Source organism: Lissotriton helveticus, chromosome 6, assembly GCF_964261635.1.
Source record: "Lissotriton helveticus chromosome 6, aLisHel1.1, whole genome shotgun sequence".
Taxonomy (NCBI): domain Eukaryota; kingdom Metazoa; phylum Chordata; class Amphibia; order Caudata; family Salamandridae; genus Lissotriton; species Lissotriton helveticus.
The window spans coordinates 2060021016-2060036737 of NC_136067.1; the positions used below are offsets into that span (position 1 = coordinate 2060021016).

At 42.3% G+C, this 15722-nt stretch overlaps 1 protein-coding gene across 1 annotated transcript in view; it reads right to left on the bottom strand.

The window, feature by feature from the left end:
• Nucleotides 1-15722, bottom strand: part of LOC144762988 (extracellular calcium-sensing receptor-like) — a 222550-nt gene that overhangs the window by 108196 nt on the left and 98632 nt on the right. The window contains exon 5 of the mRNA XM_078648302.1: nt 7466-7589. Coding sequence (XP_078504428.1) covers nt 7466-7589 — 124 coding nt within the window. The remainder of the gene's footprint in view (nt 1-7465; nt 7590-15722) is intronic.

Here is a 15722-nt window from a genome sequence, read left to right on the forward strand (position 1 = left end):
CCAACCAACAAACACTGCCAAAGCCAAAAAAAAAAAAATCCCTGGTGCGAGTGGGCATTCCTGCTGCACGATCGCACGATCGTGCAGCAGGAATGCACAAAAGAGGCATCGAGAGAAAGGAAAACCCTTTCCTTTCCCCCGATGCCTCTTTCGGTGTAATCCCCCCTTCCCAGCCCCAAAACTCACCTTTTTTCGCCGACACTTAGGAAGCAAATGGCTTCCTGCTCGTCGGAAAACAAAGGGAATCCTCCAATGATGACTCGTGGAAGGTCTTCCCCTGCCTTCCCCATAAAAAACTTTAGGATCGCACACCCACGGGGGAGCGCCAGCGCTTCCCCCGTGGGTGGGTCTCATGATGAGCTCAGCTCGTCATGAGCATACAAGGGATTAAGGTCCGTGACCCAAGACTGAATAGGGAGAGGATTGCTTCTAAAAGTGAAGTGAATGATTATAGTCTTGCTAGGATTGAGTTTAAGGTGATTGGAGTAGAACCAAGCTTGTATCTTGATTAGGGCAGAGTTGAGGTGAGGAATATCGACGTGGGATTTAATTTTATAGTTTTTATTTTATGAGTAAGAGGGTAAGGGGTTCCATAAAGAGGTTGAAAAGTGTGGGCAAGAGAATTGATCCTTGAGGGACACAGAGGGAGACAGGTGTGGAGCAAGAGAGGTGGTTTTGTATTTTAATTTGTTGGGTTCGTATTGAAAGTAGGAGGTGAACCAGTTAAGGACAGCGCCATTTAAGCCGAAACGATCTTTAGGCACATTTAGTTAGGTTGAGTGGTTCACTGTATCAAATGCAGCTGTAAGATCGAGAAGAATGAGTATGCAGAATTCTCCCTTATCCAGGGTGAGGTGGATATCATCTACTATATTAGGCAATGCTGTTTCTGTGCTGCATCCTTTGCGGAAACCGGATTGAAAGGGGTCGAGTAGGTTGAAGGAGTCAATGTGTTTGTCTAGTTGGAGAAGGGCACATTTTTCAAGGGCTTTGGAGAGAAAGGGGAGGTTGGAGATGGGGAGGAGGTTATTAGGGTCATTAGGATCGGCTTTGGGGTTTTTAGGCATGGGTGTGATTTGTCCAAGCTGGAGGGAAACTGGGACGCACCCCGTGGAAAGTGAAGAATTGATGATATTGGTCCAGTAAGGGGTGATGATATGCTTTAGTTCATGAACGAGGGAAGATGGTAGTGGGTCTTTTGTGTGAGAAGATGGTTTTAGTTTGGATAAGATGTTAAAGACTTCAAGTTCTGATACAGGATTGAAATTATGCCAAGAGGCATTGTTTTTCGGCAGAGGTTTGGCGGGGTTGGCTTCAGGTAGGGTGGATGAGGGGAGGAAAAGGGACGGTGTGAGCGGTGTGAGTAGGAGGGAGTGTGGTGTTGGGGTCGCATCAGGGGAACATTGGAAGTTGGGGGGGCTGAGTAATCTGGAAGGATTTATCAATTTTGGCAATTTTTTTGCTCAAAAATCTTGCAATTCCTTCACATTTGTTAGTAGAGGCCAACAGGATGAGGGGGGCCGTGGATGTTTGGTTTCTAACAATGTTGAAAAGTTCTCTGGGTCAATTCTTTGCCCCGTGAGTTGTGTGCGGAAGAAAGAAGCCTTTTTAGAGAAAATATGTTTTTTGTAGGTAGATCTAGCGGTTCTAAGGAGGATTAGATGGGCAGGGGAGGGGTGATGTCTCTGTGTTCTTTCAGTGAGTCTAAGAGAGAGTCTTTCATTTTTGAGGTCAGAGGTAAACCTGGATTTGGAGGGAATATATTTAAGTGCTTTTGTTGTGAGATGGGCAAGTTGGTCTAAGACCTCAGAAACTGATATATTGTAGTACTCTGTGAGTTCATTTGCATTGAGAGAGGGCGGGGTGAGACGAAGTTGGGCTTGGAGTTTAGACTCAAGTGCACCTGGAGGGATTTGCTTAAGATTTGTAGTCTTAATCGTGGTTTTGTTGTTTCTCGCCGGAGCACTTGATGGGGAAATTTTTAACACTATGAGGTGCAGGTCAGACCAATCAATGTGGATGATGTTGGAAAGGGAAGCTAAGTCCTCATTAGCAATGATAGCATCGAGAGTAGCCCCTTTGGAGTGAGTTGGGGAGTGGCAGAGTTGCTTGAGGTCACTAATCTCAAGAAGATTAGCGAGAAGGTTGATTGTGGGATCATCAGGTTTGTTCCAGTGAAGGTTAAAATCACCAAGAAAGAGATTTGTGGAGTTAGAAAGTAGTGATTGCGTAAGAAGGTCAGATAGTTCTTCGGCGAAGGGCAGAGGTTCACCAGGAGGGTGGTAGATATTGTGTAGTCGAATTGGGGGATAGCCCTTCAACTTAAGTTCAGCTCCAAGATATTCAAACGTTATGTAGTCGGTAATCTTGGTTAGGGAGAGTTGGAGTTCTTTTTAAAAAATAATTACTAGACCACCTCCTATTTGTTCCGATCTGTCTTTCCCGAAAATGGAGTAACCAGGGGGGGTGAGTATGTCGACGATGGGGGTTGAGTGGTCTTTGAGCCAAGTTTCTGTGAGGAACGCGATCTCGATATCTTCACAAAGGATGGTTTCTGATATTTCGGTCGTGTGTCGAACAACTGAGCTGCAATTCACGAGCATGCAGGACAGGTGTTTGGGGTTAGAGTTGGAGGGGGCATGGAGGGATGGCGGTGAGTTGAGGGGGTCTGAGGGATTTGGGAGTTGAGTGGATTCTGCTGATCCCCATAATAACAGGGATGTTGGATTGAGGGAAGGAAGAATCCTTGCGGGTGGGTTTTTAGGGTGAGGATCACAGCTGTCAGCTAGATTGGATTCAGGAGATGAGTGGATTTTGCTGATTCCCATACTAACAGGGATGTTGGATTGAGGGAGGGAAGAATCCTTGTGGGTGGGTTTATTAGGGTAAGGATCATAGATGACAGCTGGGTTGGATTCAGGAGATGAGTGAGTTCTGCTGATCCCCATAATAACAGGGATGTTGTATTGAGGGAAGGAAGAATCCTTGCGGGTGAGCTTATTTGGGTATGAGTCACAGATGTCAGCAAGTTTGGAGGCTGAATAGTCATTTAAGGTGCGAAGAGGTCTGTGTGAACGGTTGAGAAGAGGGGTGGATTTCCATTGTTTGGGATACAGGTATTTGCTAGGGCCATAGTATAGAGAGGACCACGAGGGTGGTTCTATGATTAGGGGACTTGAGGTTTTTGAACTCTCCCCAAGTCTAGTAAATTCAAAAATCAAGGTAGAGATATTGTGTTCAATGTTACAAAGTGTCTGGGTTAACAAAGAGAGGTGGTATGAGGTAGGAGCCGGGGGAGGGGAGGGAGTATGGTCAGAATTAGCTGGGGTGGTAGGTTTGGGGTTGGGGGTGGGTGATGGGTCAGTGGGGATGGTGTAGGGGCAAGGGAAGGGCAAGGGGTGAGGAGGGAGCTGACTGGGGGAGGCAGATTGGAGGTCAGAGAGGGTGGAAGGCGAGGGGCAGGGGATAGGGGTGATACTGAGCCTGAGAGGGTGGGGGCCTGGTGAGGGGAAATGGAGGCCGGTGAGTGAGGAGAAATAGCCAGAGGGTTGTGGGTTGGAGTGGAGTTCTGGGGGGAAGGAGAAGGGGAAGGCGGGGTGTAGTAGCTAGGGGGAGAGTGCTAGAAAGTGTATGTTGAGATGGAGGAAGGGTTGAGATGGGGGTCAAGGTAGGAGCTAAGGGCAGAGCTTGGGGAGAGAAGGGAAGGTTGAGATGTGAAAAGGGGTAAGGGAGAGACGAGCATTTGTGGGCAAGGTGATATGAGGGGTGGTGACTGAGTTAGGTGAGATGAGGGGGGTGGGGTCAGGAGAGGGTGCTAGCATAGCGCTCAGGGAGAGGGTTGTGTAATTAATGTTAGGAATAATCGTGTGGAGGGGTTGGCACTGGGGAGACAGGGGAGAGCCATGAGGGGTTTTGGGGTTGAGCAGGTGTGGGAAAAGGCGTTGATATGGACAGCAGGTGTGAGAGGGTGTTGAAATTATGTTAAAAAATGGTGAGGTGATGTTCGGAGGCTTGTATCAAGATGTTGCTTGTTTTGAAAATGGAAATGTCAATTTCCCCAGGGAAAAGTGGAGAAGGAGTGGTGTAAAGTTAAAAACCATAAGGAATCTTACACGATTTTGATATAGGGAGGTGGTGTAGGAAGGTGCTATTCCATTTGGAGGGGCGTTTGGAGTAGAAGATGTAGTTTGTGTTAATGGGGGAAGTGAGGCTATGGTAGTTGTCAACAATAAGGGTTTCAGGATGTTGGATAAAGTAATTAATGTTCATGATTTTTCTTGGCATTTTTGGACAGATTAGGGGGGTAAGGAATGGTCCAGGAGTTGGGGCTGTGTTTGGTGAGGGAGGGATGTTTAGAGGGGAGAGCGGTAGGGAGGAGGGATGCCGGAGCATGATTGTGGGAGGACATGATATGTAAGTTAGTTGAAGGATAGGTCGTAGTAAAGAGGGGTGGGTGCAGTGGCGAAGTGAGATTAAGGACACTGCAAGGAGAGGGGGGTGGGGAGGGAGATGTAGGATGGTGAGTTATTGTGTTATAGTGATAGAGTATAGTATATATAGTTATAGTAAAAGCAATCAGGCATCAGTATGAACAGTACAAGTTATACAAAGTGCATAAAGGCCAAATTAAATAACTTTTAGGAGGTAACTTAAAAATCAATCGTAGCGTAATTTAGTTAAAGGTTTAAACCTAGTAGTGAAAGCAGTAGAACTAAGATATAATTAAAGTGAAAAGCATTCAGGCATCAATAAGAACAGTACAGGTTATACAAGGAGCATACAGGACCAAATTGAAATAGCAGTTAGGAAGTGCCTTCGACTAACAATATATATATATATTTTTTACTTGTTGTAGAGGAGGTACAAAATGGGCACCAGTCTCAGGGACAAGAACAAAATGGGGGCAAGACAGGAAGCAAAGCAAACATTTAAAATTTAAAGAGTATGAGAAACCATACAGTATACCTCATAAATGGGATCTTGGGCGTGTGTCTCCATTTGTATTTAGCCCTGTCTCACCTCGATAGTATTCAGCTGCGAGGGGGAGGTGTTGTGGCCAAAAAACTAAGTCCAAAGTAGTCAAAATGAGGAGGCTTATCCAGAGCATGTCCACTCCTTATAGGAGAGCGATCTCCATGACGGTTTGTTTTAAAAGTGAGAGATTACAGAGCGTCTATGTTTGGGGAAAGTGTAGGTGGAGGAGTAGCGCTAGACCACCTGGTCATCGCCAATAAACCCAGCTTATCACGCATCGCAGACTTAGCGAAGGAGCAGGAGGTTGATGGCTCACCTCATCTGCAAGTGACGCGGAGGAGCGGCTTATACATCGTAAGCGGAGGGGGTGATCCAGCAGGCAGGCAGGCAGCCTCCGGGCGTCTGGTCGATAATGTCTGGGGGCCAAGACCAGAGCCAAAAACCCAGTGTGCAGTACGCTGCGGCCTCAACAAGGGAGCAGGCCTGGCGGCCCAAACCCCAGCAGCAAGCGTGGAGGAGCACCAAAGGTTACGGTGCCAAAAGTCAACGAGCAGCGAGGAAAGAGGAAAAACCCGGATGACCCAGCTGACCCAGCAGGCAGCCTCCGGATGTAGGGGCGAAGCCAGGCAGCCCTCACCGCCGGAGCAGAGAGACACAGGTGTGGTTACGGTGCCAAAAAACAACAAGTGGCGAGGAAAGACCAGGATGACCCGGCTGACCCAGCAGGCAGCCTCCGGGTGTCAGGGCAAAGACGGGCAGCCCACACCGTCCGAGCAGAGAGACACAGGCGAGGAGGGGATCAAAGGTGCAGCTTGGACGTCCTAGCCAACCCAGCAGGCAGGCAGTCTCTGGGCACCGGGGTGAGGAGGCCCGTCAGTACACGCTGCACGAGTAGAGAGTCACAGACGAGGTGGGGATCAGAGGTGCGGCATCAGAGTCCCACAAGCGGCACTATCATCTGATCAGAATCCAAGAGGGAGACGAATGGAAGACGGCATTCCGCACAAAATTTGGTCTCTTTGAATATTGTGTGATGCTGTTTGGCTTATGTAATGCCCCTGCGGCATTCCAATTTTTTGTGAATGAGATATTACGCGAATACCTGGATATTTTTGTCATTGTGTATATGGATGATATTTTGGTATATTCTAAAACAGAAGAAGAACATGTGGAACATGTGACAAAAATATTGCAGAAGTTGAAAGAGAATCACTTGTTTGCCAAGCTCGACAAGAGCTTCTTTAATACGACGCAGGAAGACTTTCTTGGATTTGTAATAACTCCACAAGGTGTTCACATGGACCCCAAGAAGATCGATGTGATAGTGAAATGGCCCAGTCCCAGATCCGTAAAAGAAGTGCAGTCTTTTATTGGGTTCGCCAACTTTTATCGTAAGTTCATCGATCATTTCTCTGATCTCCTGACTCCCATTACAAAACTTCTGCATAAGGGTGCCTTGTTCATGTGGTCTGAAGAAGCTGAACAAGCTTTCACAGCCCTTAAAGAAAAATTCAATACAACACTCTGACAACGCACTGCCCTTCTACGTGGAAGCTGATGCTTCACAACATGCCGTGGGAGGAGTGTTATCCCAATGAAATCCAGTAACTGGGCAGCTACACCCTGTAGCATATTTCTCAAAGACCTTGTTACCAGAGAACAAACCTATGCTATCTGAGAGGGGGAACTCCTAGCAATCAAGTTGGCATTTCAGGAACGGAGACATTTGTTAGTAGGTTACCCACATACCATCACCATCTAATCTCACCACAGAAACGTACAGTTTTTTAGATCAGCACAAGCTCTCACCCCTCGCCAAATGAGATGGGTCTCTTTTTTTAGCGAGTATCATTTTCTAATCACTTACCGGCCGGGAACTCACCATGGCAAAGCTGATGCCTTATCTAGATTGGGTTCGGATACAACAATTGATCTTGATGTCCCTCCCCCCATAATATCTACTGGCATGCCCTGAGGGCACTGACATGCCTGAGGGCATGCATGTGTGCCACATGTGCACACATGCACATTTCATGGGTGCAACCCGGTGTCCTTTGGAGTGGACACCCTGGCACCCTTGAAATACCTCCCGGTATTACTGATTCGGTAATACCGAATGTCTTCACATTCATTCCTATGAGCCTCCAAGCCCATAGGAATGAATGGGTAGGTATTCGTTATTACCGAATCTCAATCACCGATTCGGTAATAACAAATATTAAGAATTCAGTATTTTTTAACGAATTCTTACCTACACCTGAAATTCCGATTTCTAAATACCGAATCGGTAAAATTCCGTATTTAGAATTCGGTATTTCACTATTACCTACATCGGGCCCATAGTCTGGTCTTTCGGTCTCAACTGCTTTTAAGATTGTATGCATATGAAATTAATGTTTAATAGCTTATAAGGTCCTGGGGGGTAAAACTCCAGTGACTCTGGTCAGGTGAAGCCATGCTTCCTTCATGCCATCTGCTACATGCCACCCACCGCTCTCATTGGCGAATTCTCCTAAGGAACATGGAAGACAGTCATAGCAGCACACTGGTTGCCCCTCCCGAGGTGCTTTTCGGTACCCAGGCTGGCAGTGCTCAGTGCAGACCGCATGCGGGACCTGTATTCAAGGGGGACACAGAAAGTATTGTTAAACAGTATGAAGCGGCTGTATGGCAGGTGAAGTAGAACAAAGTGCACCTTTACGCATAGAGACACCATTATCTATTAGTAAAGTATTCTCAGTGCTTAATTTGAGCTGGTTGGTTCCAGAGCATGGCACCAGCACTTAATTGTCAAAACCGCCACTCATGACAGTGTGCCACAAGGAGGCACTCTCTGGCTTATTTAGTGAAGACCACAACAAAAGTTAATTAGTAATTCAATATACATTAAAAATTACTATTACCTGCCGCCCAAGCCATTCTTATAGCTTTGGGGGACTAAAATAGTCAGAATTTTCATACTTGTAGGAGGTTGATGGTTAGTAGTTGTGTTGTTACTATCATTGACAGCATGGCAGGGGCAATGTGTGGTACAAGCTGTAGTGGCCTCCTGATGAGGGCGCTGGTATATTTTATTTTTACAAATTAAGCACCCACATCTTCCAGTCTAACCATTAATCCAGGTTGCGGATTGAAGAATTTAACATCTCATAAGCTGATTGGCCAAACCCAGCCACATAATCTGAATTCTGCAGACAAGAATTTTTATAAGCAAGTCCATAGCACCATATTTACAAGCCCCTTGCACCACTGTTACACCACTTTTTGTGAATGTAAATGCACATGTACATAAAAAGTATACCTGTACAAATTCATATAATCATGAAAATTCTATAAAATAAATTGTTGGCGACAAAAATATATAAATATTGAGAAAAACATTCCATACGTTAAATTCCAACAACCTAAAAATAACTGTGTACGACTTCAACGTGCCAAGTGCTTAAAAACAAGTGACCTTCTATTATCTAATCCTATAAAACCCCCTTCAGAAGGACATAAGCAAACAAATCAAAAGTACAGATACAAGCTTTCTTCAGAAATTGTTAGAAATGTTATCTTCTGACAAATCAATGGAATTGAAACCCAAGAGAAGCATAAAATGAGAGCCTGACGAACAGATCTCATCCCAAGTTTAAGAAATGAGAGTCTTAATGGTATGTGACATACATTAAGCAGTTGTGGGCAGGCACACACAATATGCATTAAAGTTTCATGTGATCAGCTACACTGTCTACATTCACTGGTTGGCCAGTGTTGTATCCAATTTGGTGTGCCCTCCTTAGTAGGGTACCGACCAAGAATTAATTTGCCGCTGAGACCTCTTTATCCGCAATAAATGAGTTAGTCATAATCTTTTTATTTAAGAACTGTTTAAAGATTAGCAATCTATACAGATTAGCAATTTATAAAGCGCCTGGTTACTCCAACGGAGTGTCCCCACACTAAGAATTCTTCCTCCTGGTCAGTAAGCAAATCCCTTTCCACTACTTCAAAACTGATCATCTTGGGATGACCTAAAAAAACAAGTTTTTAACTTCCTACAGAACAGCACTTCTGAAGGCTGCATCCTAAGATCCAGCGGCAGCTATTCTTTTCTGAGAACCCTGACTGCAAGCCAAAATTCTGAAAACATGTTCAAATGTAGGATCTCCAAGTGCCAGTATAAACAGGGTGATTTATTTTGCACCAGCAGTGTTTTTCTAGGGAGTCAGGATCAGATTAAAATAAGGAGTGCATACATTTAAAAATTGACACTTGCCCCACCATGGACTGTCTCCGGAGGTCAAACTCCAAAACAATTTTGGCTTGGCCAATAAACCTAGGAATTACAAAGACTGATTTACTAGTCCTAATTACTACCAAATTCAATAATTTAGCATCTTTTCCCATGGTGATGGACAAGCCATATGCAATAGTTGGCTGTAGTTTGGCTCCCAAAACTTTAAGAAGGTGTTCATACGATTCACATCTCAATGATTTATATAGAGATTTAAAAGCACAAATTAAAAATTATGTGTTTGTCATTAAGACATTAAAATGGCTTTTAAACAAGACTTTATTGTCAAATAAAATACCAAAATATTTATATGTCTACACGTCGATTGGACCACGTCTCTCTATTCAAGATTTAGCATTAAATTTCAATGGGCCAATTTCCATAATTTTTGTTTTTGTTAACATTCTGATCCAAGCCAATAGCTAAAATGTAATCATCAAATGCAGCAATGAATCTTTATAGACCTATCGGAGTTTGGCTCAACCAATAGTGTCATCAGCCTATTGAAGGTATTAGAGATGGACATTAGCATGTTTAGGCGGGTGGGCATTGACAAATTCAAAATGCTGCAGCCAATCTGACATAAAAAGATAAAAAGAGTAGGGGGCAAGTACACAGCCTTATTTAAGACCATTACAAGTTTAGAGTTTCTGGGATAAGCTAAAACCATCGCCTAACTAACCTAAACCCAATTTTTTGTATATAGGAGAGGAGATTTGTAGCATCAAACAATTTTTGGGGAATACCCCATCCCACAGGTTTTTCCCATGATAATAATAGTACCATGTATATGATTTTTTTTTTAAAACAGCCCCTGTGCCAATAAAGTTGGGGTCAGTAAATTAGTAATTGTAGATTGGCCCTTAAGAAATCCCGACTGGCTAATTCGGATTATTTACTGTAATGTTTTCCAATCTTCCAAATCAAATAAAAATCAGGAAACAAAAACCTTAGCTTCTACATCAGTTATAACAATTAGCCGGGAGCTTTAAGGATGATTTGCTTTAAAAATTGTCTGTAACATACTTCCTTACCATGACCCTGGAACAATATTCAATGCTAATACCTCATTGAACACAGAAGTCAAAGCTTTTGCCCACATGTTGGCATGAAATATAGCATTAGGGAGCCCATGTGGACCAGGAGTCCGATTCCATATACTCTGGAGCAAAAGATTAGCTATTTCTTTATTGCTTAAAAATTCCGCATATGGCATCGGATTTGGGCTGCTCCCTATCACTGCAGGTGACTTACTACATTTCACTTAATAGTGACTCAGATCCGAGTAACGTGTGTTAGCAACACTGGGGCCATACAGGTTAGTAATAAATCTCACCCATACCTCCTCTCAAATGTTGATACTATAGACCTACTATAGACCTATTACCTCCTCTTTCCAATTAGTTAATAACATCACAAAATGCTTTAGTATTATTGAACTTAGTAGCATTTAATAACCGTGATTTCACCTACCAGACTTCCTGTCTATATGACCTTCTCAGTGACCTCAGTTTATCTGTGAGAGAATGATAAGATGGCCAGTATGGGTGGATAAAAACTTCCATAAAGCTCTATTAAATGACTGTTTCAATTTAAATAACTTAAATGAATTCTACTTATTAGGGGTAGATTTCAGGGGATTCGCTTTTGACGGATTGCGTGCATAACATTTCTACACCAGCGATGAAGTGATATAATTCCACTTGGCCAACATCATTTCCCCTCCGAACCTAGATTACTGTGATTGATCAAAGTTCAGCAAACTTCAGTATTTCTGTTTGTTTTTCCGAGTGCTACACCAGGCTTTTCAAATTATATGATGAATGAGCAGTATGTTGAAGCTGATTGGCTTTATGATTATAGCTTATTGGCAGATACAAAGTTAAAATCTGAGGATCATATTAACCTTTGACTCCTAGAATCACCTTGTATTCAACAATTCATGGGCCCAACGTATCTGATACAATAGTATCATTGAAAATTGAACCATGTTTTGACTGTTTAAAAGTTGGAACTTCCCTTGATTTCCACAAAGTTGATTCATTTAGCAAATTAAGCCAAGCTGCTGCAGAGTATCACACATCATAGGAGGACCATTACTTGGCCATTCTAAGGATTTAATGCAACCAAATGTATATTAAAATCACCAGAGATGATTAAACAGGCCGTTGGATATTGGAGTGACAACGATTTATCAATATTCCACAAGGTAAACAACTGAATCATCTTATTACTTTTCCTCATACTTAAATAGACATTCAGTATTATCATCATATAAAAACAAAATTGTAATAAAACACCATATATCCTTGCTGACTGCAAGTCGATTACTTCTGCCTTTACACTCAACTCTGTTGTAATATAAAATGAAAACCCCCCCTTTCCGCTGCCTTGATTATTTGTGTGCATTGTTTGAAGATTAAATTCATTAAAACCAAGCAATGGAGTGTCTTGTTCTCTCCATGTTTCCTGAAACATCAGAATTTCAAAAGCTTTTAAAAAGGAAAGTGTATCAGGGTCGGCCAACAAATGAGCTAAACCATGGAAATTCCAGGAGCATATTCTGAATTGTTTATCATTTCCACTGGTGTTAAGCAAAGTTCAATGTCCACCAACAGAGGACACATTTGTAAGGGTTGCTGACAGCCACACCAATTTTCATATGACATTTTATATTTCGATTACAATTCTCAGGTGTGAACTCCTTTTAATGAATTTGTAACTAAAATGCCTGTGATGTTACTGAGTTATTCAGTGGCCCAATCACACCTTCAAGTGATGGAATTGACTTTTTGCAATCACCTTTTTTTCCAATTTTTGGGACTACTACTTTCAATATCGAGGGATATTTTGTAGCGGTGAGTTTCTTAATTTCAATACCCCACTCTACAAAATACAAAGTGGATTCAAGAATTTAGTTTGGCATTCCATTTCTAGACCAGGTTGTAATAGTGGATTCACAGGCTAAATTTAAACAGATAAAAGGGCCAGATCATTAATGGATGATAATTCAGAAATTGTTGAGATACGTTTTAGAGTTGTACCCCGATTCAAACTATTGTGTATTCCCCTGTATTCATATAAGGGATGGAATACTAGTTTCAAGGCATTATAAGATTGATTTTCCAGCGTGACCCCTGTAGATATGGGATGGCTAGGTTCTATACCAGAGGACGGACCACAGGCTAAAATGTGATTCGATGTCCTTTATGGGAAAATGAGCTCTGAATAGCTCCAGACCTATTTCCATGAATCAGCATAGAACCAGACGTTCTCTGTATAAAACTACTGTCTGACACAGATGCTATATCCTTTATTTATATTTGGTTCAATCAACATTCGTGGATGACAAACTATTTTTTACAGAACTATTTCCATTAACGAGCATAGGCCCAGGCATTCTCTGAATAACACTGCCCAGTGCTACCGACTCTAGCCCATTATTTATAGTTGTTTCAGTCAACATTTGTTGAAGACAAACATCACTGTTGCTTGCCATCTCTTTATCACCACATTTTGGGAGACTCACTACCTGAGAACTGGACTGGGAATTCAAATGGGTTGCTGGAGGGGGGGGGGTATCTGTACCCATTAAAGATTGATCCTGCTGTTGTAATGTCTAACCATTTGGTTTAAAAATAGGATAACAATACCCGGGTTGCAGCATAGATTTAGATATTATATCTGAATGTTTCTTAGCCTTGTTCCGGACCTTACGCAACCTAATTCTAGCCCTTTTTGTTAAGGGAGGCTGACCTATGGAACCCTCACAAAGGGCTATAGAATTTAGGACTTGACTACCCTCAATATTAACATTTTCTATTAGAATGGAACTTTCATTGTTTTAATATTTCTAGCCCCAAATCTCCTTCTAACCTCCTGGTATCGACAGGTAGAACTTTAGAAGTGCACGAGGGAGCATAACACTGAGCTTTTTGGAACTTCGGGCTTTCACTAGTGATGGAGCGAGTTTCAGAATAATATTTTGTTCTGGCTCGTAAAGTTAAACTTCCATAATAAAATAACCGTATTAATTGATTTGTGATGGATTATTAATCAACCTAGTTTAAAATGCATTTACACAACATGAGGGACTAACTTATGTGCTCTTTGTTGCAAAAGCAAGTGCGTTGAAAATGATAAACTAACCTTGTCTATTGTCTTTGTCAGTATTAAATGAGGCTGTTTAATTAATGGCATGTGCTTATTTGTGTGCTTATGTTATGTCCTACGTCTTTTATGTGGCATAAGCTCGTGGAGAATCCTGCGGCCTAAATGAAGAAGGTTAATATGAAACGCAGCTTTGTGTGCTCAGCTAGGTAACATAAATTAATGGGTTAATAATTAGCAAAGGGGGTGGGTAACAGAATGGGTCTCAATTCTCTAATTAATTGATGTCTTGTGTTTGTTTAAATAATAGTTTTTCGAGTTAGGCCTAAAAGAGTAAACTGAAAGATGGCGTTGTCAAGTCCTGTCCAGAGAGAGCAAGAACCCTGCATGGAAACTTTTACAACGTTGAATAATATTTGCAAGCTCAAATGAAAATTGTTTTACGTGCTCTTGGTGAGACTAAGTCAAGGACAGGAAGCGGCAAAGTTTGCCAAGCCAAGGAAGTCATGTACTGTGGCTCAAATAAAAGTATAATTTTAAGGAAGCTGGGTGACTTCAGAAAAAGAGACAATGGACTCTAAGAAAAGCCCGATCTAGGCTTGGAGAAAGATGATGACACCATATGAGCTGACATCAGTCAGCCAATAAGGACATTGGATGGCAGGGAAAAATATTCTTTTTAGTGAGATTAGTTAGACAGAAAGGTATAAAACTTGGCCCCTTTGACAGGAGGGCGCTTCTTGCTTTCCGATTCCTGAAGGGCGTGTCGTGCTGATGGACTTTTTGCGCACGTAAGGATAACAGGCATTAATGACTTTACATTTTAGGTGAAGTGAGATTTAGCGAGGGAAATAGACTTAGGGAATGGAAAACTGTTATTTTGCTTTAACTCATACATGCTGATTTGCTTAGAAGATGTCAGTTCAATAATTCATTTACCTTAATTGATGCTGCTTAATTTGCTAATAAATAAAGATTTCCTAATGAGAATGCACTTTCCCGAATAATAAAGTTAATAAATAGATTATTGAAACGACAAGCTGGTCTTGTTTATTCATGGTCTAGTTATCAGCAGCTGATCCATTTGCCTAAGTGACTTAATTAATATGATAAATGCATAAAACCATGGTAAGAAAATGATAAACTGCAGTTGTATATAAAATTTGTAAATAGTTTGTGAATAGGTTTTATTAATTAGGTCACATGATTCAGTTGCCCAAATATTGTCTTGTTAGTATATGGGCCTTGTGAGAGTATTATGATTAATGGTGAGTATTGTGAAGTTGGGTAGTTGGGTAGTGTTGTTGAGACAGTTTTTACAAAGGGGCGCTGGATCAATTCCTTGGTAGCAGAGTTACGGTTGCTATGGTAACTGTCATGCTACATGGTAATTACATAGGATTGATGTTTAACATATGTTGAGTTTGTTCAGATGTTATATGTAGTCGAAAGGTTTTTTTCCAGCAGTGTGAAAATTCCTAGTTCTGCCGGCAAGAGTAGTGTAACAGGTGAAGTTGCACAGTGCATTTGTTTTGTTTCAAAATAGTGGTATTGTCATATATCACTAGTGTTGTGGTCGTACAGCACAAGTTTAGGGATTCTAGGGGCCAGATGTAGGAAGGCCTTTACCGGTCGGTAACGGCCGAAAATCGGTATTTTCGGCCGTTACCGACCGGTATTTAGCATTCGGGATGTAGTAGACCGAAAATCATCCGAATCGGTAAATTTACCGAATCGGTAAAGTTACCGAATCGGTAAAATACCGAATCGGAAATATTACCGAATCGGTAAATTTACCGAATCGCAAAGGTTTGCGAATCGGTAAAGTTACCGAATCGGTAAAATACCGAATCGGAAATATTACCGAATCGGTAAATTTACCGAATCGCAAAGGTTTGCGAATCGGTAAATTTACCGAATCGGTAATATTTACCGAATCGGTAAATTACCGAATCGGTAAATAAGAAGTGGTAAAAATGGATATTGAGATGTAGGGAAGCTCTGAAATACCGAATTTGCTTGAAATTCGGTATTTAAGAGTCGGTATTTACCATGGATTGCACAATGGCGGCATTTTATGTGATTGCAAGACGGCTAAGGCTACAGGAGGAAGGGAAGAGGGAATGGCAGAGAGAGGAGCAGGTCTACAGACAGAGGATAACCCTGTTCATGCTCACAGAGGCAGAGATACTCCAGAGGTACAGGTTGGCCCCAAACACCATCACTGACCTCATCAGGGACCTCCACCCACTGTTGGAGCACACAACCCCAAGGGCACACGCTATTCCTCCCCATGTGCAGGTGCTGTGCAGCCTACACCTGCTTGCCTCTGTGAGCTACCAGAGTGTGGTTGCTGTGG